The sequence below is a fragment of the Nerophis lumbriciformis genome, linkage group LG15 (genome assembly GCF_033978685.3).
Source record: "Nerophis lumbriciformis linkage group LG15, RoL_Nlum_v2.1, whole genome shotgun sequence".
Lineage (NCBI taxonomy): Eukaryota > Metazoa > Chordata > Actinopteri > Syngnathiformes > Syngnathidae > Nerophis > Nerophis lumbriciformis.
Genome location: NC_084562.2, coordinates 1,703,290 through 1,730,586, shown reverse-complemented (window position 1 = coordinate 1,730,586; position 27,297 = coordinate 1,703,290). Strand labels below are relative to the sequence as shown.

Sequence of the window (27,297 nt, the reverse complement as noted above, 5' to 3'; positions counted from 1 at the left end):
TCTTGCCTATGCTAAGTGTTAGCCTTAGGTTTGAGTGCGATCTGCACATTTTTCCTCCGCCTTGTTTTCTGTTTTGGTACTTGTTTGAGTCTTTGAGAATAAATCATGTTCCTACCTGCACGTCCTGTCCGGAGTAGTCCGTTTGCATCCCGGGGGAACGAACCGCGCAGTAAACTGCGACCCCCCGTACGTAACAGCGATGGCCATCTATTTTGACTTTGGTAATTGGCACAACATCTTATGAAATAATGCTGAAAAAAACCCATCAAACTTAAATCAATTGAAAAACATTGATTAAGAATGATACAACTTTTAAATCAAATGAACTTTTATCTTTATGAAGGTTGATTGTGTATTGTAAATCCTCAAAACATATTTCGGATAAAAAGGACTACAAACACAATGGTTACCAGGTTTCTGGGTGGGTATTGTTTGCCTCCCCGCACATCCCTTGACCTTTGTATGGTTTTTCATACAATATTTGACATCTAAAAGTTATTTTTTTTCTTTTCTAAAAGGCACATTGCATGTTTAAATTGTGCTGTTTTAGTGAGGGGAAAGCACAGGTTAAATTTTAAAACTCTTCAAACTTAAAAGTGTTTACAAAGTACAAAGAAGAAGAACCATGATAAACATTCTGAATTTATTTCATACATCCATGCATTTTCAAAATAATCTTACTCATCTCACCATATGAAATGTAACTTACTTCACCGAGTTATCTATTTATTTATTTATTTGTATTGTGATTACTTATGGAGTATATTGTGAATAAATTGAGAACAGGAAGTTATGTAAAAGAAAAGGGGTAGGATTAAATAAGCTCTGCTTCTTCCTACTCCTTTTCGAACATGTTGAAAAGAGAAACTGAAAATTGTGATGTAACATGTTGCATGTTCGAAATAAACTCAAATTCATTTCAATGGGTGACACTGTTTCGCTATGCACGTTTTCAAGGTACCAGCTCCGTCAGAGTCATGGAAGCAATTAAACTCATATCCCAAGGTACCACTGTAGTTATTTACAAAACTATTTAAAAAATGTGAATATCTATTATTTATTCATCTTTTTCTTTTTTTTTTGCTTGTGAAAGTCAGGCCACCTGCTGAAGGAGACAGACACTCCACCCATCTTTGAGGTGCATAAAGAGGCAAGTGAAACCTGATTAAAAAATGAGGACATGGAGGCGCCATGGCAGAGGGCTACAATACGCACCAACAGCTTCATCATCCTCCGCTAACAGGATTATAGCCTCTTGTGCAAAGTCACATTGAAGAAATGTGGAAACTTTGCACACATGCTGAGCTGTGCCTCCCATTTTAATTAATCAGAAAAGGGGGAAATATGCCCAGCAGCATGCGGCACATAAGCTAAACTTACAAATCCAATTAGCAAACATAATGCATGTTTTTTCTAGGTCAGTTCTTGCTTCTATTTGGCACTTATCACTTTAGCTGCATCTCCAAGTATTTAATGGCAAGTATTTCATACCTTCCATACCTGTAATTAGCCACCCTTTAAGTTAGGAGCTATATTATTGCATTTGCCACTAAATACTATTTTAATTGCCTTCTTATTTGTCTTAAACCAATTTTTCATTCAGCACACCCCTTTTACTGAACCTTTCATATCCTATAGAAAAAAATGTTAACGAGCAATGTTATTTCCTTTGGGCCAACACCTCTTGTAATTCTCACTGTTATTTGACAAAATGAATGCTTTGTTGGCATGTAAATGTTGATGTGTAAAATGATTTCAGCAATACAGCAAATCTGTTTCAGTAATTTGTACTTATGTAAAGGCTTTGGTGGCACTGAATGATTAGCATTTGTCATCGTCGGCATCTGCAGGAGGGATGTTTTGTTCTCTCTACCGTGTCACTGAGCCCACTGTGTACTGTAGCTATATTTGGTGTGCCAGGCTGTTCCATAAAAACAGACCTGATAATGAAAGTAGGGCAGCCCTCGGTGACAGAAACCTCTGTAACCTCAAGCAAAAACCTTAGATGCATTAGAACATCTTCCCATTTTCAACCATGATAAATGCTTTACCTTTCGTCTCACTGCAAAATACGAACCCTGTATTTGCAACTTTGCCCCATTAGCTATTTATTGCAACACACACATTTTCACAAAGCAAAAGTTTGGTTCAGTACAGAATTTTGCATTCGCGCCCAAGAAGTTATGGAAAAATATACCAGTGAGTGGACATGTAAGGTGACCAAATGTCCTTTTTTCCAAGGACATGTTTGCATACAGTATGAATGCTATTTTCTTTGAATTGCAGTTTTATTTCAAATGAACAGTTCTGGCAAGACTGAATTAAAGAGTTTCAAAAGTGCAAAAACATGTGCAACATTCAAAGTGAAGTGAAGTGAATTACTGTCAGGGCTTGGTAAAAGGATAGGACTCAGATGCAGAGTAGGGAATTTAGACAGGCTTTTATTTTGACAGCTTCCTTTTCACCTCCAAAGTCAATGATTACAATATCTATTAATCCAAAAACTAACCGGCAAAAAAGGTTCCAAAAAATAGGAACAACCAAAATTCGCTCCGAACGGAGGAAAACACAAAAGCAAAGACGAACTATAATTAATATATGCTATAAAATGTATGAACAAAAAACGCTCCAACAGGAGGAAGAAACAACAACTATGAAAAATTCTATACTATCTAATCTAATAAAGTATTAACAAAAATTGTCACTCAAAAATGTGAGGAAAGAATGAAAAATAACTGACACTTACCACTTCGGCTGAATAAACTAAATAACAAAAAATCACTCTGCTGAGGAGGAAAAAAGGAAAACTCAAAATAGCAACGAAGGGTTTCAGAATCAAAGAACATAAGCACAAGACGAGGCAAGGCAAGACAAGGCATGGACATGGGCATGGACGCTAGAGAGTACGAACAAACGAAACAATCTGGCACAGAACAAAGGAAGGAGTGGGCTTATAAGACACATGAGGGTAATAGGGAACAGGTGGAAACAATTAGGGAATCGGGATGACGTCAGACTGATGACACAAAAGGAAGGGCAAGTGACCTGAAACGAGAGGAGAGTTACTTTTCAAACTAAAACATGCACATCACAAGACAGAAAAAAACCAAGACAAGACATCTCTCACCGCGGTGTGACAATTACATTTATATAGCGCTTTTTCTCAAGTGACTCAAAGTGCTTTACATTGTGAAACCCAATATCTAAGTTACATTTAAACCAGTGTGGGTGGCACTGGGAGCAGATGGGTAAAGTGTCTTACCCAATGACACAACAGAAGTGACTAGGATGACGGAAGCGGGGATTGAACCTGCAACCCTCAAGTTGCTGGCACGGCCACTCTACCAACCGAGCTATACCGCCCCATTTCAAAGGAAATGAACACACGTGCAGATGTTGTCAGCTCGGCATTAAACACAATCATCCCGCAGCACTTGGTAAGCAAACTGGCCCCCCTTGGATTCAGTACCCCCCTATGCAACTGGCTGCTTGACTTCCTCACAGACAGACCCCAGTCTGTGAGAGTGGGCGACAACACCTCCAGTGCCATCTCCCTGAGCACCGGCTCCACCCGCTGCTGTTCACATTGATGATCCATGACTGCTGCCCCAGGTCCACTATTAACCACATTGTGAAGTATGCGGACGACACAACAGTAGTGAGCCTCATCGGTGACAACAAGGACATGGACTACAGGGAGGAGGTGAAACATCTGGTTGACTGGTGCAGAACCAACAACCTGGTCCCGAACGCCGACAAGACCAAGGAGATCTTCGTCGACTTCAGGAAGCACCAGTCCAGCCACACTCCACTCTTCATCAATGGCACAGCGGTGGAGATGATAAGCAGCACCAAGTTTCTGGAGGTGCAGATAACTGATAATATGACCTGGTCCCTACACACCGAAGCTCTTGTAAAAAGAGCTCAGCAGCGCATGCACTTTTTGTGTCGGATGAAAAGAGCACAGCTCCCTCCCCCCATTCTCACCACATTCTACAGAGGCACTATAGAGAGCCTGCTGACCAACAGCATCTCTGTCTGGACTGGAGCCTGCAGTGCCTCAGACTGGAAGTCTCTGAAGAGAGTGGTGAGGATGGCAGAAAAGATCATCAGGACTCCTCTTCCTCCTATTCAGGAGATCGCAAAAAGCCGCTGCCTGACCAGGGCTCAGAAAATCTGCAGAGACGCATCCCACCCCCACCAAGGACTGTTTTCACTGCTGGACTCTAGAAAGCAGTGACGTGCAGTCACTAGAGGCAGGTGAGGTGGGGCCTCACCTGCCATTATGGAAAGAAAAAAAATGTAAAAAGAAAAAAAATGTATTAAATTGTTATATATATCCAGTGATTATACTATAAAGTTATTTTCCATTTAACTTCACCAGTTTTAGATTATTTTTATTCAAAATCGTTGAATTTTCACATTTGCCGTTCAAATACTGAGAAGAGACGGTGTGGTGATCAGCAGCCAGTTGAGGCACGTCACTCAGTGCCTCAACATGGATTCCGGACTCGGCTAACTGCTGGCCTGCTGTGCAGTGAGACCGTATTGCTATATGAATTATATTATACATTTCCATAGTTTAGTTAGCTGAGGTATATAATGTACAGTGTATTTTGTCAACAACTGTATGTGTGTAACATATTTCTTGTGCTGAGCGATCATAAAACGGCTGCAAAAGACGCACTGGCTGAGGCTCCAGTAATCCCGCCTCCTGCACCCCCGCCGTAGAATTGTTATATCAACTAAAGCCCACACTTAAACTTTCCACGTGCAAGATTGAATCTATTTAAAAAAGTTATTTGATAAGAAGCCAAAAAGTGCAAAAACAATAATGTTCGTGTTGGAGGAGTTATGAATGACTGCAGGGCCACAACATTAGGTACACCTGCAGTCACAACTTCTCCAACACGAACATTATTGTTTTTGCACTTTTTGGCTTCTTAATAAATAACTTTTGTAACCTATTTTTATGGGTTTTCCTCTTTGTGATGTTAAGTTCCTGTTATGCGCTGTTATACAATATATGCCTTGAGCTCTTATTTTGAAGGCCCCAAGAGCGGAAGTGATGACATGTTGTAGTGGAGCGGAGGTTTTTGAAAGAAGGTAAATAAAGTGGTCCTCGTGTAAACTGGAGCCTCCGTGTTTGTTTTTTTGTAGTTTCATACAGTATAGGCGACATTTATAAACCCTCGGTTACACTTTTTTAAATAGATTCTATCTTGCACGTGGAAAGTTTAAGTGAGGGCTTTAGTTGATATAACACACCCATCAGGGGGTGTATTAATCCAGCAGAACAGCGGCGAATGGACTTCATTTATAAGTAAAGGTAAGACCATAATAACGTTTTTTTTTATTAAATGTGCTTTTTTGTGTGCTACAGTTTGTATGTGTAAAGTTAAAGTTAAGTTAAAGTACCAATGATTGTCACACACACATGGAGACAGCAAAATCACATGATAAATCAATTTGCAAATTGTAGACTACATCTACCAAGTTATATGGCAATCTGAAACGTTTGAAGCAGTAGCCTATAGGCATACCTTTGTAAAATGTCACCTCTTTAGTTTTGGGCATACATTAGGCTGCTAAGCACGTTCTACTTATTTTCACCAGTAGAGATAGCATTGGCTGTAGTTTGTTTTTGTCTTTGTTTTCTGATAGTACTGACAATAACCATATGATTGCCTTTTGTTGTGATATTATACGCAGGTGTAGGTGTACACCTAATATTGTGCACATATTTCTTTATGTGTCTTTATGTTTTTTTTAACGGTCGGCACAAACGGAACGTTGCGTGGGACAATCCAAACCGAAAGGAACTTTGAACTGACTGTGAACAATGAGATGACATTGAATACTGTGAAAACTGTGTGAGACTGTTCCTGGGTTTGCTATTAATAGCAAGGGTACTGTGTGTGCATGGTGTTCACAAGCATACGACTGCTATTTGCAAATGTGGGATTTTTGCTGTTTTTTGTGTATAGACACATGCTGGTGGTGTTGAATCCAGTTTTCAGGTGTTATTGTGCCACTCTAGTGAAGTGAAGGTGAACACAACGTTTTGGGTTTCTTATAGTGGTTACAGATTAGTAGAGAAATCATTCCTCTAAGTCTATATTTTGTTTATATATTGTTGTTATTTACTTTTCTATTTTACTTAGTATTAGAGTACTAATACTAGTATAATAAATTACAATCTTTTTCAACTTTAATGATACTGATTTTATTGTGAAGTTTTTTTCCTTTCTCTGAAGTAGGGGCGTCTCGTCCTCTGTTCTGGAGAATAATAGTTAGGGGGAATACAGTAAGTCCCACACACTGACACTTACTCACTTATTATGTACTTCAAATCCTAGAGTCTAAGCTATTGTGTTTTGACTGAACAGGCAGAGTGGACACGAGACTAATAGGCCTGGGGGTTAGGGATTTAGCTCCTCTAACTTCCTGCCATTCAGGGAAGAGTGATTTACCCCTGCTAAGCAGACGTAGGTCCCGTCTGTTACACAGGCATGACGTACTTCCTCCTGAAAATTGCCTAATTTATGTGTAAAATGTGTTGGTTAGAGATTTGTTATTGACAAAACGCTTGTCTATTCAGCAATCATGGTCCTAGCACCTAGTAAGAGGTAGTAGAAGTTTGAAGTTCTTTTGGAGTAGCCCAGTCGACTGCGTATCTGGCAACCTCAGTCAGGGGAAGGGGGAGGGAACTACAGAATTTTCTGACCATATTCTTACATATGGCTCCTTTTAAAGTAGCGGCAACACGACTTATCTGATCATCCACCTGTTGTGACGGCATGGGCACACTCAAGTGGGTGAAGAGGGAGCGAGGAATGCTAATGTGAGCAAAGCTACCAACTGGCAAGACAAAGACACTGATTTGAAAGACTTCCAGCTCCAACTTAGCCACAACTCTGTGTGGTAATTAGATTTTACATTTTGATTTATTGGTCCTCGTTGGGGAAATTAATTTTCACTGCCTTACATATAAACAATAGACAATACACATCACAAACAAAAATAACAAAAAGACATCATACATGACCGACACATTTACAAGCTTGTCAGACAGGTCATAGCTGCAGGGATAAGGCTTTTCCATAGGTGGGCCCTCCGGAATTTGATAGTTCTGTACCTGCGCCCTGATGGTAGTGGGATGATGTATTGGTATAGTGGGTGAGTCATATCCTGGACTATTGTGTTTGCCAGTCGAATGATGGACCGGTTTAGATTTGAAATGTTGGGTGTGGGTAGGCCGATGATTTTAGCTGCTATGTTTGTAATGCGTGTGAGTTTGGTCCGGTTTGTTACAGAAAGCATAGTGAAAAAACATGTGGAACAGTACAGAAGGATGGGTTGAATAATGCTTTGGTACAGTAATAACAGGAGGTGAGGTGCAACGTATAGTCCTTTAAGTTTACGGATGGCTGACAGTCTTTGTTGACTTCTTTTTTGAATGTCCGTGGTGTGCTGATCAAAGGTGAGTTTATTATCCAAGGTTACTCCCAGGTATTTAAAAGTGTCAACTGTTTTAACTGTTTATGTGTTTATGATATAGGGGTGCTGTGGCAAGGAGGGGTTGAACCATATTTCTTCTGTTTTATTGACATTGATTTCCAGATAACTGGCTGTGTGATAGGGCAGCACGGTGGAAGAGGGGTTAGTGCATCTGCCTCACAATACGAAGGTCCTGAGTAGTCTTGGGTTCAATCCCGGGCTCGGGATCTTTCTGTGTGGAGTTTGCATGTCCTCCCCTTCCTCCCACCTCCAAAGACATGCACCTGGGGATAGGTTGATTGGCAACACTAAATTGGCTCTAGTGTGTGGATGTGAGTGTGAATGTTGTCTGTCTATCTGTGTTGGCCCTGGGATGAGGTGGCGACTTGTCCAGGGTGTACCCCGCCTTCCGCCCGATTGTAGCTGAGATAGGCTCCAGCGCCCCCCGCGACACCAAAGGGAATAAGCGGTAGAAAATGGATGGGTGAAGGTAACTGCCAGAAAAAAAAGAAAACTTAAATGGGTGCCTTGAGGAATTCTTCAGTTCTGTAAAGCACACATTTGGACTACAGTGTTCCTTATTTGCCAGTGTTGTGTATTTATGGTCTTGTTGCCCTCTCCTGGGCAGAAGACGTTGAAGACGCTGTACTGAACCAAAAGTTGCTTTATTACAAGCGACCGTCATTCTACAGGACTGCAGTTCCTGGTGGAGGTGTGGTATAAAATGAAGCACTCCTAACTTGGAGAAGCCGAACCCTCAGTTTTATATTCCTACCTCCTGTCTGTGGGCCAGGAGAGCATATCCTGGCCATAAAGGAGATGTTTGTGTGTAAGTGACTGAAAAGAAAACAGATGCCGGTCGTAACTTAGATGTTTACATCAAGCTAAACATTTAGTCTCTTCTCACGGATAGTGCCATCACCTTTGCATACCAAGGTCCAATTGTATGGCCTTTCTTCTTTCTAATCCAATCCACACACAAATGTCAGTGCTAAATGGCCCTATGTTATTATGTGCCCAAACTGAAATACCTACTACAAACCCCGTTTCCATATTCAGTTGAATATGCTACAAGACAACATATTTGATGTTTAAACTGATAAACATTTTTTTTTTTTTGCAAATAATCATTAACTTTAGAATTTTATGCCCGCAACAAGTGACAATTAATTCACTTCATCAGTAATGTTAAAATGTCAATGGATCTGCCAAAGTGTTTACAGTGGTCCAAGTTCCTCTATACAACAGGTGCACTCTAGTGTTTTTCGAAATTTGCTGCAAACATGTTTGTCTTCCAAGTTTTGAACTGAACCTGGTGGCCGGAATGGTATGGTGTCATTCATTCCTGGGCTAGTTTGGCCCCCGGGTCGCCAGTTGAATAGTTCCGTCCTACTCCATGCCCACACACCACCCCAACAATGAACATACAAAATGTAAATATGTCAGATGGTATCCAAGGGCTAATTTCCATCTGCATTCCCTGGCAGGTTGATGGTATAGAGTACTGTAAATAAAGTATCATCAACCTGCCGGAGACCATTTCATCGCAAAGAAACAAGCCTAGGGCTCCCAATGATTCAGTGTTATGGTAAGTTATATTTTTCATGCACTTATTTTTGCTGTATTTATGTACCACACCATGGAAATAATATCTACCGGTACATCAAACTGGTCCCTGGTGCAAAAAAGGTTGGGGAGTCTGGGGACCCCTGGTGTATAGTGTTTAATTTAAGTCAATCAATCAATCAATGTTTATTTATATAGCCCTAAATCACAAGTGTCTCAAAGGGCTGCACAAGCCACAACGACATCCTCGGTACAGAGCCCACATAAGGGCAAGGAAAAACTCACCCCAGTGGGACGTCGATGTGAATGACTATGAGAAACCTTGGAGAGGACCGCATATGTGGGTAACCCCCCCCTCTAGGGGAGACCGAATGCAATGGATGTCGAGTGGGTCTGACATAATCGTGAGAGTCCAGTCCATAGTGGATCCAACATAATAGTAAGAGTCCAGTCCATAGTGGTGCCAGCAGGACACCATCCCGAGCGGAGACGAATCAGCAGCGCAGAGATGTTCCCAACCGATGCACAGGCGAGTTGTCCACCCCGAGTCCCGACTCTGGACAGCCAGCACTTCATCCATGGCCACCGGACCTGTGTGTCCCTCCCCTCCACAAGGGAGCGGAAAGCAGAGGAGAAAAGAAAAGAAACGGCAGATCAACTGGTCTAAAAGGGGGGTCTATTTAAAGGCTAGAGTATACAAATGAGTTTTAAGATGGGACTTAAATGCTTCTACTGAGGTAGCATCTCTAATTGTTACCGGGAGGCATTCCATAGTACTGGAGCCCGAATAGAAAACGCTCTATAGCCCGCAGACTTTTTTTGGGCTCTGGGAATCACTAATAAGCCGGAGTTCTTTGAACGCAGATTTCTTGACGGGACATATAGTACAATACAATCGGCAAGATAGGCTGGAGCTAGACCGTGTAGTAATTTATACGTAAGTAGTAAAACCTTAAAGTCACATCTTAAGTGCACAGCAAGCCAGTGCAGGTGAGCCAGTATAGGCGTAATATGATCAAACTTTCTTGTTCTTGTCAAAAATCTAGCAGCCGCATTTTGTACCAATTGTAATCTTTTAATGCTAGATATAGGGAGACCCGAAAATAATACGCTACAGTAGTCGAGGCGAGACGTAACGAACGCATGAAAAATGATCTCAGTGTCGCTAGTGGATAAAATAGAACGAATTTTAGCGATATTACGGAGATGAAAGAAGGCCGTTTTAGTAACACTCTTAATGTGTGACTCAAACGAGAGAGTTGGGTCGAAGATAATAAGTAATAATAAGAAGTGTGACATTATTATTCTTGCCAACTGGACAAAAGAATACAGAAAAATCATACATAGTGATACTGTAGTACTGTGAGTCTCTGTGAAAAGGGGACATATGAGAACTAATGCATGTTGCTACCAATATTTCTGCCAATATCTTTGGTTTATTTTTTATTGCTGTCTTATCACCAGACATGAGTAAAAAAGAATGAAAAACTCCATCCATCCATCCATCCATTTTCTAGTCTTAAGGTGTGACGTGGCTCAGTTGGTAGAGCAGCCGTGCCAGCAACTTGAGGATACCAGGTTTGGTCTCCGCTTCTGCCATCCTCGTCAGTGCAGTTGTCTCCTTGGGCAAGACACTTTACCCAACTGCTCCCATTGCCACCCACACTGGTTTAAATGTAGTTTAAAACAGGGGGTCTTGACCTTGACCCAATTTTCTACTACAGAGGCCCTGGTCCCACTCAAATATTAACACTGAATTAAGTATATCACTCTTGATTTTAATTGTATTCAATAATTATATCTAACCTACTTATGTCATGTCTGTGATCATGTTTTGTTTAGTTATGTTTTGCTTAGTTTTTGGACACTTTAGTTCTTGTCTTCACTCCCTTGCTTTGTCACCATAGTAACCATTAGTTTCACCTGGTTCACATCCTCATGTCACGCACCTGTTTCGCGTTTTCACATTTTGAGTCACGCACCTGTTTTCACTAATCATGTCACCAGTATTTAAGCTTGTTGTTGCCAGGCAGTCGGTTTGGTGACATTATCATATCTATCTATCCTTTCTACCTCTGCTACCTGTCATGCCAAGCCATTGTTTCATGCACATTTTTCATGCCACAGTAAGTGTTGTATATTTCATGTTTAGCGTTTTTGCCTTTGTGCAAGTTTTTGTTTCATTAAATGATAAATGATAAATGGGTTATACTTGTATAGCGCTTTTCTACCTTCAAGGTACTCAAAGCGCTTTGACAGTATTTCCACATTCACCCATTCACACACACATTCACACACTGATGGCGGGAGCTGCCATGCAAGGCACCCATCAGGAGCAAGGGTGAAGTGTCTTGCCCAAGGACACAACAGACGTGACTAGGATGGTAGAAGGTGGGGATTGAACCCCAGTAACCAGCAACCCTCCGATTGCTGGCACGGCCACTCTACCAACTTTGCCAATGGGGCCAGTTGACACAGTAGCTGCGCGTGAATTACAGATCTGTCAATATGTACTGCACGCAGTTTTCGTACGCATTTTACATACTGCATTTTGACCCTTAAATATGTTTGTCTTGCAATTTGTTCCATTTCGCCGGTTTTAGTTATCTTGCTTTTCTCCTGCGAACCTTTGTGTATTATGTGACATAAACACTGCCCTGACATAGCACTATCGAGCTACATCAGTAGTCGTCAACCTTCAGCATACAAAGAGCCATTTGAGCTAATTTGCTGCCAAAGAAAAGCCACTTAGCGCCGCAAACTCTGTTTGATCTCTAACCACACATATTTTTTATTACACTTATGGTATAGCATTTTTTTTTAAATCAAACACTAGACAGAAAACGTCTCACATTTTCCCGTGCTTCTCGTGCCTGGTGATCTCTTGAGCTGCTACAAAACTTGCTGAAGTACTTGAATTTGAACTTCATCCACCTCCACAAAGTAGTTTTGCTCTATACAGCTTTCCGCAGCAGTTCAAAAGCCATTACCCTTATCGTAATAAAGTGCTTTGAGTGTTGGGAGATTTTTTTTCGGTTATATTCAGCTGGATATTTTTCCAAGAATGCTGTGGGTTTGTTCCGGATAAATCTTTCAAAATTAGATTTTTTGTTGTTTGCTATTTTCAACCCCACATATTGAGCACACAGGTGAACCACCCTTGTCAACAGTGAAAGCTAATTAGTCTGTCCATGAAGCAATAGGGGCCGGATTTAAACTAAAACGTGCAAACCTGATAGCACACGCAAAGTCCAGTTGCCATCACCCTTGTCATAATAAAGTGCTTTGAGAGGATTGTCTTAGCATACATCAAGGATAGCATTACTGCCGATTTAGATGAACCCCAGTGTGTTTACAGAGCAAACAGATCTACAGAAGATGTTGTCTCCACTGCCCTTCACACAGCCCTGACCTACCTGAAGCAAACAAACACATACAGTATGTCGGGATTTCAGCCGTGCATTCCACACTGTGATCCCCCATAAACTAGTCCACAAACTCTCCAACCTTGGACTCCCCACCACACTCTCTACGTGGATTATGGATATATTGACCTACAGGCCTCAGAATGTCAGTATAGGTAACCTGACATCTGACACCAAAAGCCTGAGCACAGGCACACCGCACGGCTGTGTGCTCAATCCAGCCCTCTTCACACTCTTCACCCAGGACTGTGCCCCCATCCACACTTGCAACACCATGGTGCAATTTGCAGACGACACTACATTGTAGGCCTCGTTGCTGACAAGAATGAGACCTTAGACAATACCTGGTCCCTAATAGCACCAAAACAAGAGGTCATCATTGACTTTAGGAGGGCCAGGAGAACGACACAACCCCCACTCCACTTTAGAAATGAGGAGGTGGGGCTGGTGGACTCGGTCAGGTTCCTGGGCCCTCACATCTCCAAGGATCTAACATGGGCACTGAACACCTCCAAACTGGTGAAGAAAGGCCCAACAATGGATTTCTTCCTGAGAAAGCTGAGGAATACGGGTCTGGTTTCTCGACTGCTCAGACAATTCTACAGGGGCACTGTGGAGAGCATCCTCTGCCAGGTCTGTACGGTGTGGTACAGCAGCTGCACAGCAGAGGAAAGTAGAAAGATTGTAGGAGCTGAGCTCCTGGACTTAGACGCTGTGTACATCGAGCGTATGCAGAGACGAACGAGAGTCATCTGCATGGACAGCAGCCACCCTGGACACTCACTGTTGTACCACTGCCATCAGGGAAGAGGTACAGGACCATAAAAATTGGCTGAGAAAAAGCTTCTTTCCCAGAGCTATAGCCTCCATTGCCCACCAACACACACACACACACACACACACACACACACACACACACACACACACACGCTTCCACCCTCTCACAAACATACACACCCATCCACCACCCATTATCCTACCCACACCCCCTTAATTCTAACCTCAATCTGCCATTTCATTCGCTGACCCCCTCATTAAAATACACCACAGTTGTGCAATAACACTGTTTAATGTTACAACTGCTACCTCACACTGCTCTATCATGTCATTATTTAATTATTGTCTAACCACGACAACACTTTACTTTTACTTGATACTTTTTTTTTTTTTACTTACAGAGTCAAATTTATTATGTTTATATTGTACTGTATTGTCCTAATCTGATGGTTCGTCTCGTTTTGTTTTGTCTCGTCTTCTGTTGGGAATAAGTGCTACCAAAATGTTGTTTTGGGAATACAATGACAATAAAAATCGTAGAATATTTGAATCTGATTTATTAAACGTGTGCAAAGTGGATCGCGTCTGTTAAGTGAGGAGAATAAGGCGTTCAAACCATTTTCCGTCTCTGTCTTCATCAACATGAAGAGTACATGCTGATCATCAAAACGCCCACAATACTGGGAGGACAAGATGCAAATATATTTATTTAGCGTATGCAACGTGATTTATCAACACTCACCACAGTTTTGCAAGCACTATTCTGCGTTTTGTTTAGCACGTGTCAGAAGGATGTGCAAACTGCCAGTCCTACACTCAGCTGCAGGATCAAACAAGAATCCTCCATCCTACGTGTGTTTGTCAACATTTTGGACGTTTAAAGAAGACACATTTTTTAGACACATTGTCGATTTAGCATAATCATTTTATAATTGTATCGCTGCTAGAGGGCTTAAAGGGGCTGATTAAAACAAATTAAATTCATCTGTATTGGTGTCATCAATTTTTACTTTTTTTGATGACGTTCGTTTTTTTTTTTTAACAGGGTATATATTATTAAAATGTTTCTTATATGGAAAATTTAATTATGTAAGTATGCAGATCGTGTGCACCTTAGGCGGTAAAAAAACTGAAAAAAAGTTGTTTTAATACAGACGCACTGCACGACTACTGCTAAATTGCCCATAAAAAAGTAGTACACGTCTCCTGCGTGTTTAAAAACATAGCAAAACGCCAAAGGCAGGGGCATGATAACATGAATGTGCAGTAAAGGAGAGTGATGCTCTGCATAGTACACGCAAAATCCTCATTTAAATAAAGTGATCTGCACCATTATACAATTGCTCACGCAGTCTTAGTAAATCGCACGCAATACTAATAGTAGATGCTATTTTATAGATTGCACACGCTGTACATCAGGCCCATGTTCTATTTCCATCAGAATTTGTTCTCTTTTTTTAACCTGTCCATTGCTGGTTTACTGGGCGTTAACCACTAAAAACAATACAATTACAATTAATATACGTTTTTATGATCAGCGTCTTAGCGAGTGCCACTGATCACACACTTTCACTGGAGTCTGCCGTTCAGAGTTGAACAAGGTTTTATTAACCATAAATATTCTGCAGTTTTGACTTTTCAGTCTGTCGTCTTCCTCTCCAACTCTCCAACCCTCCTCCGCCTGCTGTTCCCGACCGCTATTGTTAAAGACAACAGGTGATTAGACAACTAGTACCACCTGGGAAATCTAGTCACCTGCCAGCTGTGTCTCGCCGTCAGCACTGCCACGCCCCCGTCTGATGGTGCTCTGTCTTCCGCATCATGGACAGAGGCGGTAACTATTGCTCCTGCAGGCGTGCTGATCACTCCCTCCCTCCACAGTTTTATTTTTATATTACAAAATCATTGGACCCTCCAAAATAACGACAGTGACTGTGAAATAAACTAACTAATAAAATAAAATAAATTAAAGTAAAATATGTGGCCATCATTTATTGATATTTTGTTTCAAAGCCAATGGGAGCCAGCGCAGAGCCCTGAAGGGCTGCCAAACCCCTGAGCTAAACGGTCGACGAGAGCTGTGTTTGCTCATTGAGTTGACGACACATTGCTCACTCAAACCTGAAAAGCTTTAAAAAGCAGGGGCGGGGTGCAAAATGCAGCTGTGGCTTTTTTCTTCTTTATTGACCTGAGGCACATTGTGAAATGAAATTGAACAGAAACCACAGCAATTATAGGAACAATAGAGTAACCGCAAAAAGATGAAATGTTGTGTGAAATCATCTGTAGGGTCTAGCACCAACAACGTACAGTATGTCGCTGACATGTATGAGCCATATTAACAGGGAGAGGTCTCCTGCTGGTGCCCACAGTCAAGACAAAACACGCTGAGGCTTTGTACCAGTTTTACTCCGTCGTCTAGAAGATATGAGACAGGGGTCAACCTTGACATTGTCCATAGAAAAAAATGAATTTTGTCTCCTTGTAATTGTATGTACAAAACCCAAAACCAGTGAAGTTGACATGTTGTGTAAATTGTAAATAAAAACAGAATACAATAATTTGCAAATACTTTTCAACTTATATTCAATTGAATAGACTGCAAAGACAAGATATTTAATGTTTGAACAGAGAAACCATTTTTTTTTTGCAAATAATCCTTAACTTGGAATTTAATGGCAGCAACACATTGCAAAAAAGTTGGCACGGGGGCATTTTTACCAATGTGTTACATGGCCTTTCCTTTTAACAACACTCAGTAAACGTTTGGGAACTGAGGAGACTGATTTTTGAAGCTATTCAGGTGGAATTCTTTCCCATTCTTACTTGATGTACAGCTTAAGTTGTTTAACAGTCCGAGGTCTCCATTGTGGTATTTTAGGCTTCATATTGCGCCACACATTTTCAATGGGAGACAGGTCTGGACTAAAGGCAGGCCATTCTAGTACGCGCACTCTTTTACTACGAAGCCACGCTGTTGAAACACATGGCTTGGCATTGTCTTACTGATATAAGCAGGGACGCGTCCATGATAACGTTGCTTGGATGGCAACACATGTTGCTCCAAACATGTATGTACCTTTCAGCATTAATGGTGCCTTCACATATGTGTAAGTTACCCATGTCTTGGGCACTAATACACCCCCATACCATCACGGATGCTGGCTTTTGAACTTTGCGACTATAACAATCCGGATGGTTCTTTTCCTCTTTGTTCCGAGAGACACACCGTCCGCAGTTTCCAAAAACAATTTGAAATGTGGACTCGTCAGACCACAGAACACTTTTCCATTTTGCATCAGTCCATCTTTGATGAGCTCGGACCCAGCGAAGCCGACAGCATTTCTGGGTGTTGTTGATAAATAGCTTTTGCTTTGCATAGTATAGGTTTAATTTGCACTTACAGATGTAATGACAAACTGTAGTTACTGACAGTGGTTTTCTGGAGTGTTCCTGATCCCATGTGGTGATATCTTTAACACACGATGTCGCTTTTTGATGCAGTACCACCTGAGGGATCGAAAGTCCGTAATATCATCGCTTACGTGCAGTAATTTCTCCAGATTCTCTGAACCTTTTGATGATATTACGGACTGTAGATGGTGAAATCCCTGAAATCCTTGCAATAGCTTGCTGAGAAATGTTGTTGTTAGACTGTTCGACAATTTGCTTACGCATTTGTTCACAAAGTGGTGACCCTCGCCCCATCCTTGTTTGTGAATGACTGAGCATTTCATGACAGCTGCTTTTATACCCAATCATGGCACCCACCTGTTCCCAAATAGCCTGTTCACCTGTCTGACGAGCATTCCTTGATTGATTGATTGATTGAGACTTTTATTAGTAGGTTGCACAGTGCAGTACATATACCGTACAATTGACCACTAAATGGTAACACCCGAATAAGTTTTTCAGCTTGTTTAAGTCGAGGTCCACTTAAATTGATTCATGATACAGATATATACTATCAGATATACAGTATTCTATCATCATAATACAGTCATCACACAAGATAATCATCAGAGTATATGCATTGAATTATTTACATTATTTACAATCCGGGGTGTGGGATGTGGAGGGGGGAGGGGGGGGTTAGGTTCCATCATCAGAGAAATGGACATTGGAACAGTGTAGGACTGACTTGGTAGGATATGTACAGCAAGTAGTGGACATAGAGAGAGAGAGAGAGAGAGAGAGAGAGAGAGAGAGAGAGAGAGAGAAAGAGAGATCAGAAAGCATAAGAATAAGTATCTACATTTGATTATTTACATTTGATTATTTACAATCCGGGAAGGTAAGAAGTTGAAGGGAGGGTGTTAGTTTAGGGTTGAAGTTGCCTGGAGGTGATCTTTTAGTGCGGTTTTGAAGGAGGATAGAGATGCCCTTTCTATTACACCTGTTGGGAGTGCATTCCATTTTGATGTGGCATAGAAAGAGAATGAGTTAAGACCTTTGTTAGATCGGAATCTGGGTTTAAAGTGGTTAGTGGAGCTCCCCCTGGTGTTGTGGTTATGACGGTCATTTACATTATGGAAGTAGTTTGACATGTACTTCCGTATCAGGGAGGTGTAGCGGATTTTATAGACTAGGCTCAGTGCAAGTTGTTTTACTCTGTCCTCCAGCCTGAGCCAGCCCACTTTGGAGAAGTGGGTAGGAGTGAGGTGTGATCTGGGGTGGAGGGCTAGAAGTAAACTGACTAGCTTGTTCTGGGATGTTTGGAGTCTAGATTTGAGGGTTTTGGAGGTGCTAGGGTACCAGGAGGTGCATGCGTAATCGAAAAAGGGTTGAACGAGAGTTCCCGCTAGAATCTTCATGGTGCTTTTATTGACCAGAGAGGAGATTCTATAGAAACATCTCGTTCGTTGGTTGACCTTTTTGATTACCTTAACTGTCTCAGTCTTTTTGCCACCTGTGCCATCTTTTTTTAAACATGTTGCAGGCATCAAATTCCAAATGAGCTAATATTTGCAAACAATACAGTTCTTCCAGCTCGAACGTTAGGTATCTTGTATTTGCGGTCTATTCAATTGGATATAGGTTGAAAAGGATTTGCAAATCATTGCATTCTGTTTTTATTCACCATTTACACATCATGCCAACTTAGGTGGTCTTGGGTTTTGTAGCTGTGAAGAACTTTCAATTGCCTTCTGTAGGAATTGTGCTCTATAAATAAACCTTGAATAATGCTAATATGCACACAAATTCACACTCCTTCAACAGAAAAATCACATCTTTCCATTTTTATTGATTTCATCAAGTACAATTAGATCATCAATCAAAATCATGTATTTCATTTTATTATGAGACATATTCAGTAAGTAAAAGTAAGTGTTTAAAATATTGATTATACAAAGATTTGTTCATTATGGTCATTGTGAAAAATGCTGGTCACTGGAGGCTGACACACTTTTCTCTGTCATGATGTTTCTGGTAGGAAAAATAAATCAGATGACAGATTAGACTAGAATGTGCTGTAACACAGGTGTCATTGTATTCCATGTCTTGTGTAGCAAAAGTTCAACTCAAAGGAATGTGAAGTGTTTACTCACAGCACTCATAAAGTCTGTTGACGCGGGCATAATCATTATCGCTCATCTCAGTTGCGTCACCAAACACCGAACCGTCTTTGGAAGTGATCGTTGCTTGGCCGTTATTAGTGAAGGCAAATCTATAAAAAAGAAAACAGCAAACAAAATATATCCTAAACATTCCCTTACAGATTGTTTCTATTATATTTTTGTGTGTTGATGGATTGTTGTACTCACTTGCTGTAATGCATCACAGATTGAAAATCATAGGGGGTACCCAAGTTGTTTGTCGGAGATTTGTTAAAGTTGGATTCCAATCCTACAAAGAACGAGAGAGCAGAACAGTAATTTTAACCACAAATTAAGCTTGTCTATTCCGTGAGTCGGGACATTTGGGTACACGTGGGTGGCATTTGAAAGTTGAAGGAACTGAAAACTGACTGCAATGTTTTATTATCATGAGATGCAACTATGAAGGACTGAAAAAGATGTGTGGGGCTGACCTGCTCTGATGTTGTCAAAATGAATGGTGACATGGTCGTCTCTGTCAGATCGAACATGCTCATGGTGGAATCCAAGTGCATGGAGAGCCTCGTGCTGCATGATATCTGTGAATAAGCAACCGGATGTCCTCAAGGAGATTTGCTGTTTGCCTCCCACCCGGCCAAGGTAGGACCAACACCTGGCACACACATCAACAAAGCAATTTATGTTATGAGATGGATGATTGATATTGAAAGAACAATGTGTGTGTTTTCTTACCCATCAGCAGAGATGAAGGACAAGTAGTCCGTATGTTTTTCCTTCTTCCTAATGAAGCGAATGCAGGTGTTTGTCCTGAAGCCTTTCAGGATTTTTTTTATTGAGCTGGCTTCCTTCCTGGCTGCAGTTAGAAACAAAACATTGCACAACTTAAGGTTTTGTCCAAAATCACAATACACAAATAGCGTAATTTCCCATATATAACCTGCTACTTTTTCCTCCCATGCTTTACACCCTGCGCTTTATGCAATGCTGCGGCTAATGTAAGGATTTTTTCCGGAGAGACGGAGCACGTCCATCCCTGAAGCGCAGCAGCGCATGCATACACACCAGTGACGTGCGGTCACTAGAGGCAGGTGAGGCACTGTAAAAAGAAAAAAAAAAAATTAAATTGTTATATGTATCCAGTGATTATACTATAAAGATATTTTCCGTTTAACTTCACCAGTTTTAGATTATTTTTATTCAAAATCGCAGAATTTTCACATTTGCCGTTCAAATACTGAGAAGAGACGGTGCGGTGATCAGCAGCCAGTTGAGGCACGTCACTCAATTGTGCCTCAACATGGATTGCGGACTCGGCTAACTGCTGGCCTGCTGTGCAGTGAGACCGTATTGCTATATGAACTATATTTTACATTTCCATAGTTTAGTTAGCTGAGGTATATAATGTACAGTGTATTTTGTCAACAACTGTATGTGTGTAAAGTATTTATTGTGCTGAGCAATCATAAAACTGCTGCGAAGACGCACTGGCTGAGGCTCGCGTAACCCCGCCTCCTGGTGCCGGTTAAGGCACCTTCGCCGCAGACTGCACCCCCCGACGGGAGCGCCACACCAACCAAAGCCCACACCCAAACCCTCCACGTGCAAGACCGAATCCACCCAAAAAAAGTCACTTAACAAGAAGCCAAAAAGTGCAAAAACAACATTGCTCGCGCCGGAGGAGCGTGAACGACTGCAGAAACACAACATTAGGTACACCTGCAGACTGCAGCACGGATTTCATATTTCATTCATTCACAACTCCTCCAACACGAACACCACTGTTCCCGCACTTATAAGTAAAGGTAAGACCATAATAACGTTTTTTTTATTAAATGTGCTTTTTTGTGTGCTACAGTTTGTATGTGTAAAGTTACAGTTAAGTTAAAGTACTAATGATTGTCACACACACACACTAGGTGTGGTGAAATTTGTCCTCTGCATTTGACCCATTCCTTGATCACCCCATGGGATGTGAGGGGAGCAGTGGGCAGCAGTGGCGCCGCGCCCCAACACACACCTGAGAACAATTAAGCGGCAGCCTATTTAACCTGGCTGCTGACAACATGTGAGCGCCGGAACTTTGCCTACTGTTTGCTGTAGTCGCGTATGTCATTGGTCTCGCCAGAGAACTCCCTAGTTCATCTTGTACCCATCCTTTCAGGTTTGCCTTATTATTCCTAGCCTTGTCTAGCGTTTATTTGTACTTTGTTATTTTCTGTTTTACTTCTTTCATGAAGTATTTTTCCCTAGCCTCGTCTAGCGCTTTTGTTTTTGTGGATGTTATATCTCGTTGTAGTTCTTGCGTGGTGTGTTTATTGTGTTTTCCACCATCGCTTTGTTTTGCTACTTTGTGCTACTTCCTAAATAAAGGGAAGAACTCGTGATAACACACTACACGTCTCTGCATCCTTGGGATTCTCTCACCTAATCGTTACACAAAACACTTCAAGTTTGTTGAAAATTCTGAAGAAATTGGTCCAGTTTCAAAAACATAATGAAGAACACAATGAGCTTAGCCTTCGTCTCAGTGTATCTACAAAGCCAGGATTAAACTTTAAAGGGGAACATTATCACCAGACCTATGTAAGCGTCAATATATACCTTGATGTTGCAGAAAAAAGACCATGTATTTTTTTAACCGATTTCCGAACTCTAAATGGGTGAATTTTGGCGAATTAAACGCCTTTCTAATATTCGCTCTCGGAGCGATGACGTCACGTTGTGACGTCACATCGGGAAGCAATCCGCCATTTTCTCAAACACCGAGTCAAATCAACTCTGTTATTTTCCGTTTTTTCGACTGTTTTCCGTACCTTGGAGACATCATGCCTCTTTGGTGTGTTGTCGGAGGGTGTAACAACACGGACAGGGACGGATTCAAGTTGCACCAGTGGCCCAAAGATGCGAAAGTGGCAAGAAATTGGATGTTTGTTCCGCACACTTTACCGACGAAAGCTATGCTACGACAGAGATGGCAAGAATGTGTGGATATCCTGCAACACTCAAAGCAGATGCATTTCCAACGATAAAGTCAAAGAAATCTGCCGCCAGACCCCCATTGAATCTGCCGGAGTGTGCGAGCAATTCAGGGACAAAGGACCTCGGTAGCACGGCAAGCAATGGCGGCAGTTTGTTTCCGCAGATGAGCGAGCTAAACCCCCTGGATGTCTTGGCTCACACCGTCCCTTATGCCACCGAAGATGATCAAGAGAAGAATATCGACCCTAGCTTCCCTGGCCTGCTGACATCAACTCCAAAACTGGACAGATCAGCTTTCAGGAAAAGATAGCGGATGAGGGTATGTCTACAGAATATATTGATTGATGAAAATTGGGCTGTCTGCACTCTCAAAGTGCATGTTGTTGCCAAATGTATTTCATATGCTGTAAACCTAGTTCATAGTTTTTAGTTTCCTTTAATGCCAAACAAACACATACCAATCGTTGGTTAGAAGGCGATCGCCAAATTCGTCCTCGCTTTCTCCCGTGTCGCTGGCTGTCGTGTCGTTTTCATCGGTTTCGCTTGCATACGGTTCAAACCGATATGGCTCAATAGCTTCAGTTTCTTCTTCAATTTCGTTTTCGCTACCTGCCTCCACACTACAACCATCCGTTTCAATACATGCGTAATCTGTTGAATCGCTTAAGCCGCTGAAATCCGAGTCTGAATCTGAGCTAATGTCGCTATAGCTTGTTGTTCTATGCACCATGTTTGTTTGTGTTGGCATCACAATGTGACGTCACAGGAAAATGGACGGGTGTATATAACGATGGTTAAAATCAGGCACTTTGAAACTTTTTTTAGGGATATTGCGTGATGGGTAACATTTAAAAAAAAAACTTCGAAAAATAAAATAAGCCACTGGGAACTGATTTTTAATGGTTTTAACCCTTCTGAAATTGTGATAATGTTCCCCTTTAAGTCACAGTCTTTCTGGGATTGAACAAAAAACACATCTAAACTCTTCGAAATATCAAATACCTCCTTTGTCATGTCCACATATCAATCCAGTGCTAACTCAGTGAACCGTAAGAAACGGAGGTAAAAACTTTTCAAAAGGCTTAAGTTTTCTCGTTTTTGACAGAGACATTATGGGGGAGTAAGGGTGCCAAATAACGATGTGTTTGAAGCAGAAGACATAAAACGGCAGGTTTTAAGTTTCATTTGGGTCGAGGGAGAGGAGCCGCAGCCACGCTTTACTTTGTACCTCTTGCTAGTCAAAGTAAAGTGGGTTTTACTTGTATAGCGCTTTTCTACCTTCAAGGTACTCAAAGCGCTTTGACACGATTTCCACATTCACCCATTCACACACACATTCACACACTGATGGCGGGAGCTGCCATGCAAAGGCCCTAACCACGACACATCAGGAGCAAGGGTGAAGTGTCTTGCTCAAGGACACAACGGATGTGACTAGGTTGATAGAAGGTGGGAATTGAACCAGGAACCCTCAGGTTGCTGGCATGGCCACTCCCCCAACCGCACCACGCCGTCCCCAGTCCTAACAGAATTGCTATTGTGACATCCAGTGGACACATTTAGAACAGCAGTTTTTTTCTTTCAAAAAAAAATGCAGCCCATTTGAATACTTGGCAAACTCATCATACGGGCAGGATAAAACCTGTTCGCCCGCGGGCCGTACGTTTGACACCCCTGTTAAATGCAATTTAAATGTGCGCACATTTTATCGTGCTGTGTTCTTACTGCCGGTGTTCTGAATTATTGTTCTGCTTCATAAAAAAATGCAACCAGTTGCGTAATCAGATAGTTACTAACATAAGTGATGGAAGGATTTTGATGAAATCAAAAAACAATATCCCAAATAGGTCCCGGAACAAGTGCTTTTGTAGTTGTAGTAAGGTAATATCAATCAAATATGAGCGTCATATAAGACTATGTCTCCCAGCTGGCCTGGGAACGCCTCGGAATCCCCCGGGAGGAGCTGGTTGAAGTGGCTGGGAGAAAGAAGTCTGGGCTTCTCTGCTTAGACTGATGTTCCCGCAACCCAACCTCGGATAAGCGCAAGAAGATGTCAAAATACTTATAGTTGACATTCAATCTGTCACCATACAGTATATACAAACAACCCGCCATACATTTTACAAACTGAATGTTTATACAGTTTTGGTTTTGGTTTGTTTCCTAATATGTAAAACAATGCTAAAAAAATAACACAATACAGGTATATCAATATTTTTTAACTCAATTGCTATGGTTATTTAGAGGAAAGCTTTAGCGTTGATGCGCATGAGCGCACATGCTCAGTAACGTTGGGAAGCAAATGTTTAAGGGTAGCAAATCTTTCCAGAACACCGCCCAAACCACGTCATCACTTACGAGTAGAGATGTTCGATAATGGCTTTTTTGCCGATATCCGATATTCCAATATGGTCCAACTCTTAATTACCGATTCCGATATCAACCGACACCGATATATACAGTCGTGGAATTAACATATTATTATGCCTAATTTTGTTGTGATGCCCCGCTGGATGCATTAAACAATGTAACAAGGTTTTCCAAAATAAATCAACTCAAGTTATGGAAAAAAATGCCAACGTGGCAGGCACTGCCATATTTATTATTGGAGTCACAAAGTGCATTATTTGTTTTAACATGCCTCACAACAGCAGCTTGGAATTTGAGACATGTTCTCCCTGAGAGAGCATGAGGAGGTTGAGGTGGGCGGGGTTGGGGGGGTTTGAGGTGTGGGGGGGGGCAGGAGGGGTTTATATTGTAGCGTCCTGGAAGAGTTAGTGCTGCAAGGGGTTCTGGGTATTTGTTCTGTTGTTTCTATGTTGTGTTATGGTGCGGATGTTCTCCTGAAGTTTGTTTGTCATTTTTGTTTGGTGTGGGTTCACAGTGTGGTGCATATTTGTAACAGTGTTAAAGTTCTTTATACGGCCACCCTCAGTGTGACCTGTATGGCTGTTGACCAAGTATGCATGGCATTCACTTTTGTGTGTGAAAAGCCGTAGATATTATGTGACTGGGCCGGCACGCAAAGGCAGTGCTTTTAAGGGTTATTGGCGCTCTGTACTTCTCCCTACGTCCGTGTACACAGGGCGTTTTAAAAAGACATACATTTTACTTTTTGAAACCGATACCGTTAATTTTGAAACCGATACCGATATTTTCCGATATTACATTTTCAAGCATTTATCGGCCGATAATATCGGCAGTCCGATATTATCGGACATCTCTACTTACGGGTTGGTTAACTATGTTTTTTAAGCCCACACATTAAGGGGAATTGTACTCGACGGACCTAAATGCCCAAAAAGATCGACATGGCAATCAAAAAAAGGAAAAATCTGCCGCACGGAACGGATATCCACCACCACTAATAGGCCCTGAAAGACCAGACCGCCGATAGATTTGAATAAACTAATTTTTTTTTTCAAATGTAAACACATCGCCCTGGACAGTGTGAGTGTACTGTATGTCTGTGTGCGTCTGAAAGAATCACAACCTCAAATATATATTTTTGCAAAATTGTACAGCTCTATTTTCGACATTTAGATAAACTATACAGCATATACTTGTCAAAACGTGGATCTTGGGGTTTGTTTTCCCGGAATGCAAAGGAAAGTTGGCGTGGGCAAGGCGTGAATGTAACTACATCTTTTAATTTAAACACTAACAGACTACAAAAAAGGAAGCAAACAAAAGGCACGCACAATGGCGGAGAACAAACTAGACTAATGAAACAAAACTTGCACAAAGGCAGAAATTATGAACAATAAACAAAAACTTACTTGGCATGGAACTATGGTAGCATGAAGACAAACAGAGGTAGCAGGGGTGTCAGAAGTAGCATGGTATGAAAGGATAATGTCACCAGGATGATCAACAGAAACAGACAGGCTTAAATAGCAGTGACATGATTAGTGACAGGGTGTGCGAGTGCAAAGCGTGAGACAGGTGCGTGACATGAGGACAGGTGAAAACTAATGGTTGCTATGGTGACAAAATAAGAGTGAAAAAGCAGAAACTAAGTGTCCAAAAACCAAACAGAACATGACTTAAACAAAACATGATCAACAGACATGACAATACTCCAAAGAGCATTGAGATAGGTCAGAAAGTCAGGAGTACAATGATGATGACTTACAAAAATCGGAGGTGATTTCATAGGGCACTTTGACCTTTTGACCTTTTTTAGGCCATTTGCAGTTGTTGGCGGTGCAGGGGACAGCATTCCTCAAAATACCTCCGTCATCAACCATGTTCACCATTATGTCCCCGTGTGTCAAGTGTGACAATAAAGAATGACCTATATGAGACAAGATTTGCACAATGAAACATTTCAGACATATTCACAACAGGCACCCTTTGGGGTCACGGGTGAGCTGAGGCTTTTTCTTTTTTTTTTGACTATTGGCAAGAGTCAGTCACAAAACGACCAATCACCTAACATGCTTGTTTTTAGGAGGAAGCCAGTGTGTGAGGAAGCCGGAGTGCCCAAAGAAAAACTTTTCTAATTATAGTTAACTTAAACTTTAATATTTATCATGTTTGGCACTGATTAAAATGTGTCGCTTTGCACTAAATGTACAGGTATCTGTACCTGAGGCCAGCCAGTATGACTGTGGCAGGTGTATGTTGGTAAGCCTCACTTCAGAGCTTGTGTTGGACTAATCTAATTGACAGCTCAGGCTATTAGCTCAATGGCTAGCGTGCTCAACTCTCATTTGGACGACCCAGGTTCGTGCTCTCCATTTCCAAAGTACGGATTTGGCACAGATTTTAGATAATATCTAAACAGTACCCAAGCCAAGTCCGGGGATTTACTGGGATAGGCTTCAATGTATAGAGGGTATTATTGTACACCCAACTATGAGATGATAATTCAAATGTAAAATATACTCATTAAGTTAAATACAACCGAGGGAAACCTGTCAGTATAATATTAGAAGCAATCAATTGATATTTTTATTTGTAAAATATTGTTTTCACTTACTTGACCCAGTATTTGCATTTGCCCTTGCAATCTTCTCAGAAGTACTTGAATCTGGAGGAAAAATTGAATAAATAACCTTTCACTAACAAGCGATATGATGTCATATTATAGTAAAACCTCAAAGTACAGTTGTTGTAGGATTTTACTCACCTGTTTCATTTCCGCCATAATCACTATTTATAGCAGCCTGAAATTAAAACATACATTTTTAGATCATGTTTTTTTAAGCTTGTGTTTGATTCATATCTTGTTTTGTGGATTAGTAGTTCTAAAATTTTTGTTTTTCAATTTTCTGTTCATAATTGAAAATGTTATTTTATTTTATTATTTCAAATTGAATGTGATTGAATAGTGATTGTTTCCCCCAATGTACAATATGATTTTAAAGTAAAATAATCATAATTAGTATTGAAATTACTATCAAAGCACATAGCTTAGTTATGAGACAGACAGATTGTCTGATCAGAGAAATTCTGATCCACATTTCTTTGAAGAACACAACGTCAGT

At 41.2% G+C, this 27,297-nt stretch overlaps 1 protein-coding gene across 1 annotated transcript; it reads right to left on the bottom strand.

The window, feature by feature from the left end:
• Window positions 1-18,572: 18,572 nt before the first annotated feature.
• On the bottom strand, window positions 18,573-26,970 carry LOC133616229 (high choriolytic enzyme 2-like). The gene is made up of 8 exons (XM_061975400.2): window positions 26,940-26,970; window positions 26,790-26,840; window positions 25,941-26,102; window positions 19,559-19,679; window positions 19,300-19,478; window positions 19,034-19,115; window positions 18,818-18,936; window positions 18,573-18,695 (listed from the first exon to the last, which is right to left on the bottom strand). Coding segments are annotated over exons 3-8 (627 nt in total). The 5' UTR covers window positions 26,065-26,102; window positions 26,790-26,840; window positions 26,940-26,970; the 3' UTR covers window positions 18,573-18,693.
• Between the last annotated feature and the right edge of the window lie 327 nt (window positions 26,971-27,297).

Coding starts and splice junctions, on each gene's coding strand:
- LOC133616229 (XM_061975400.2), bottom strand. CDS start 26,064: ATGGTGAACATGGTTGATGACGGAGGTATTTTGAGGAATGCTGTCCCC. Junction 19,116..19,299: donor TTTTGACAACATCAGAGCAG/GTCAGCCCCACA, acceptor CGTTCTTTGTAG/GATTGGAATCCAACTTTAAC. Junction 18,937..19,033: donor TCTGTGATGCATTACAGCAA/GTGAGTACAACA, acceptor TCTTTTTTATAG/ATTTGCCTTCACTAATAACG.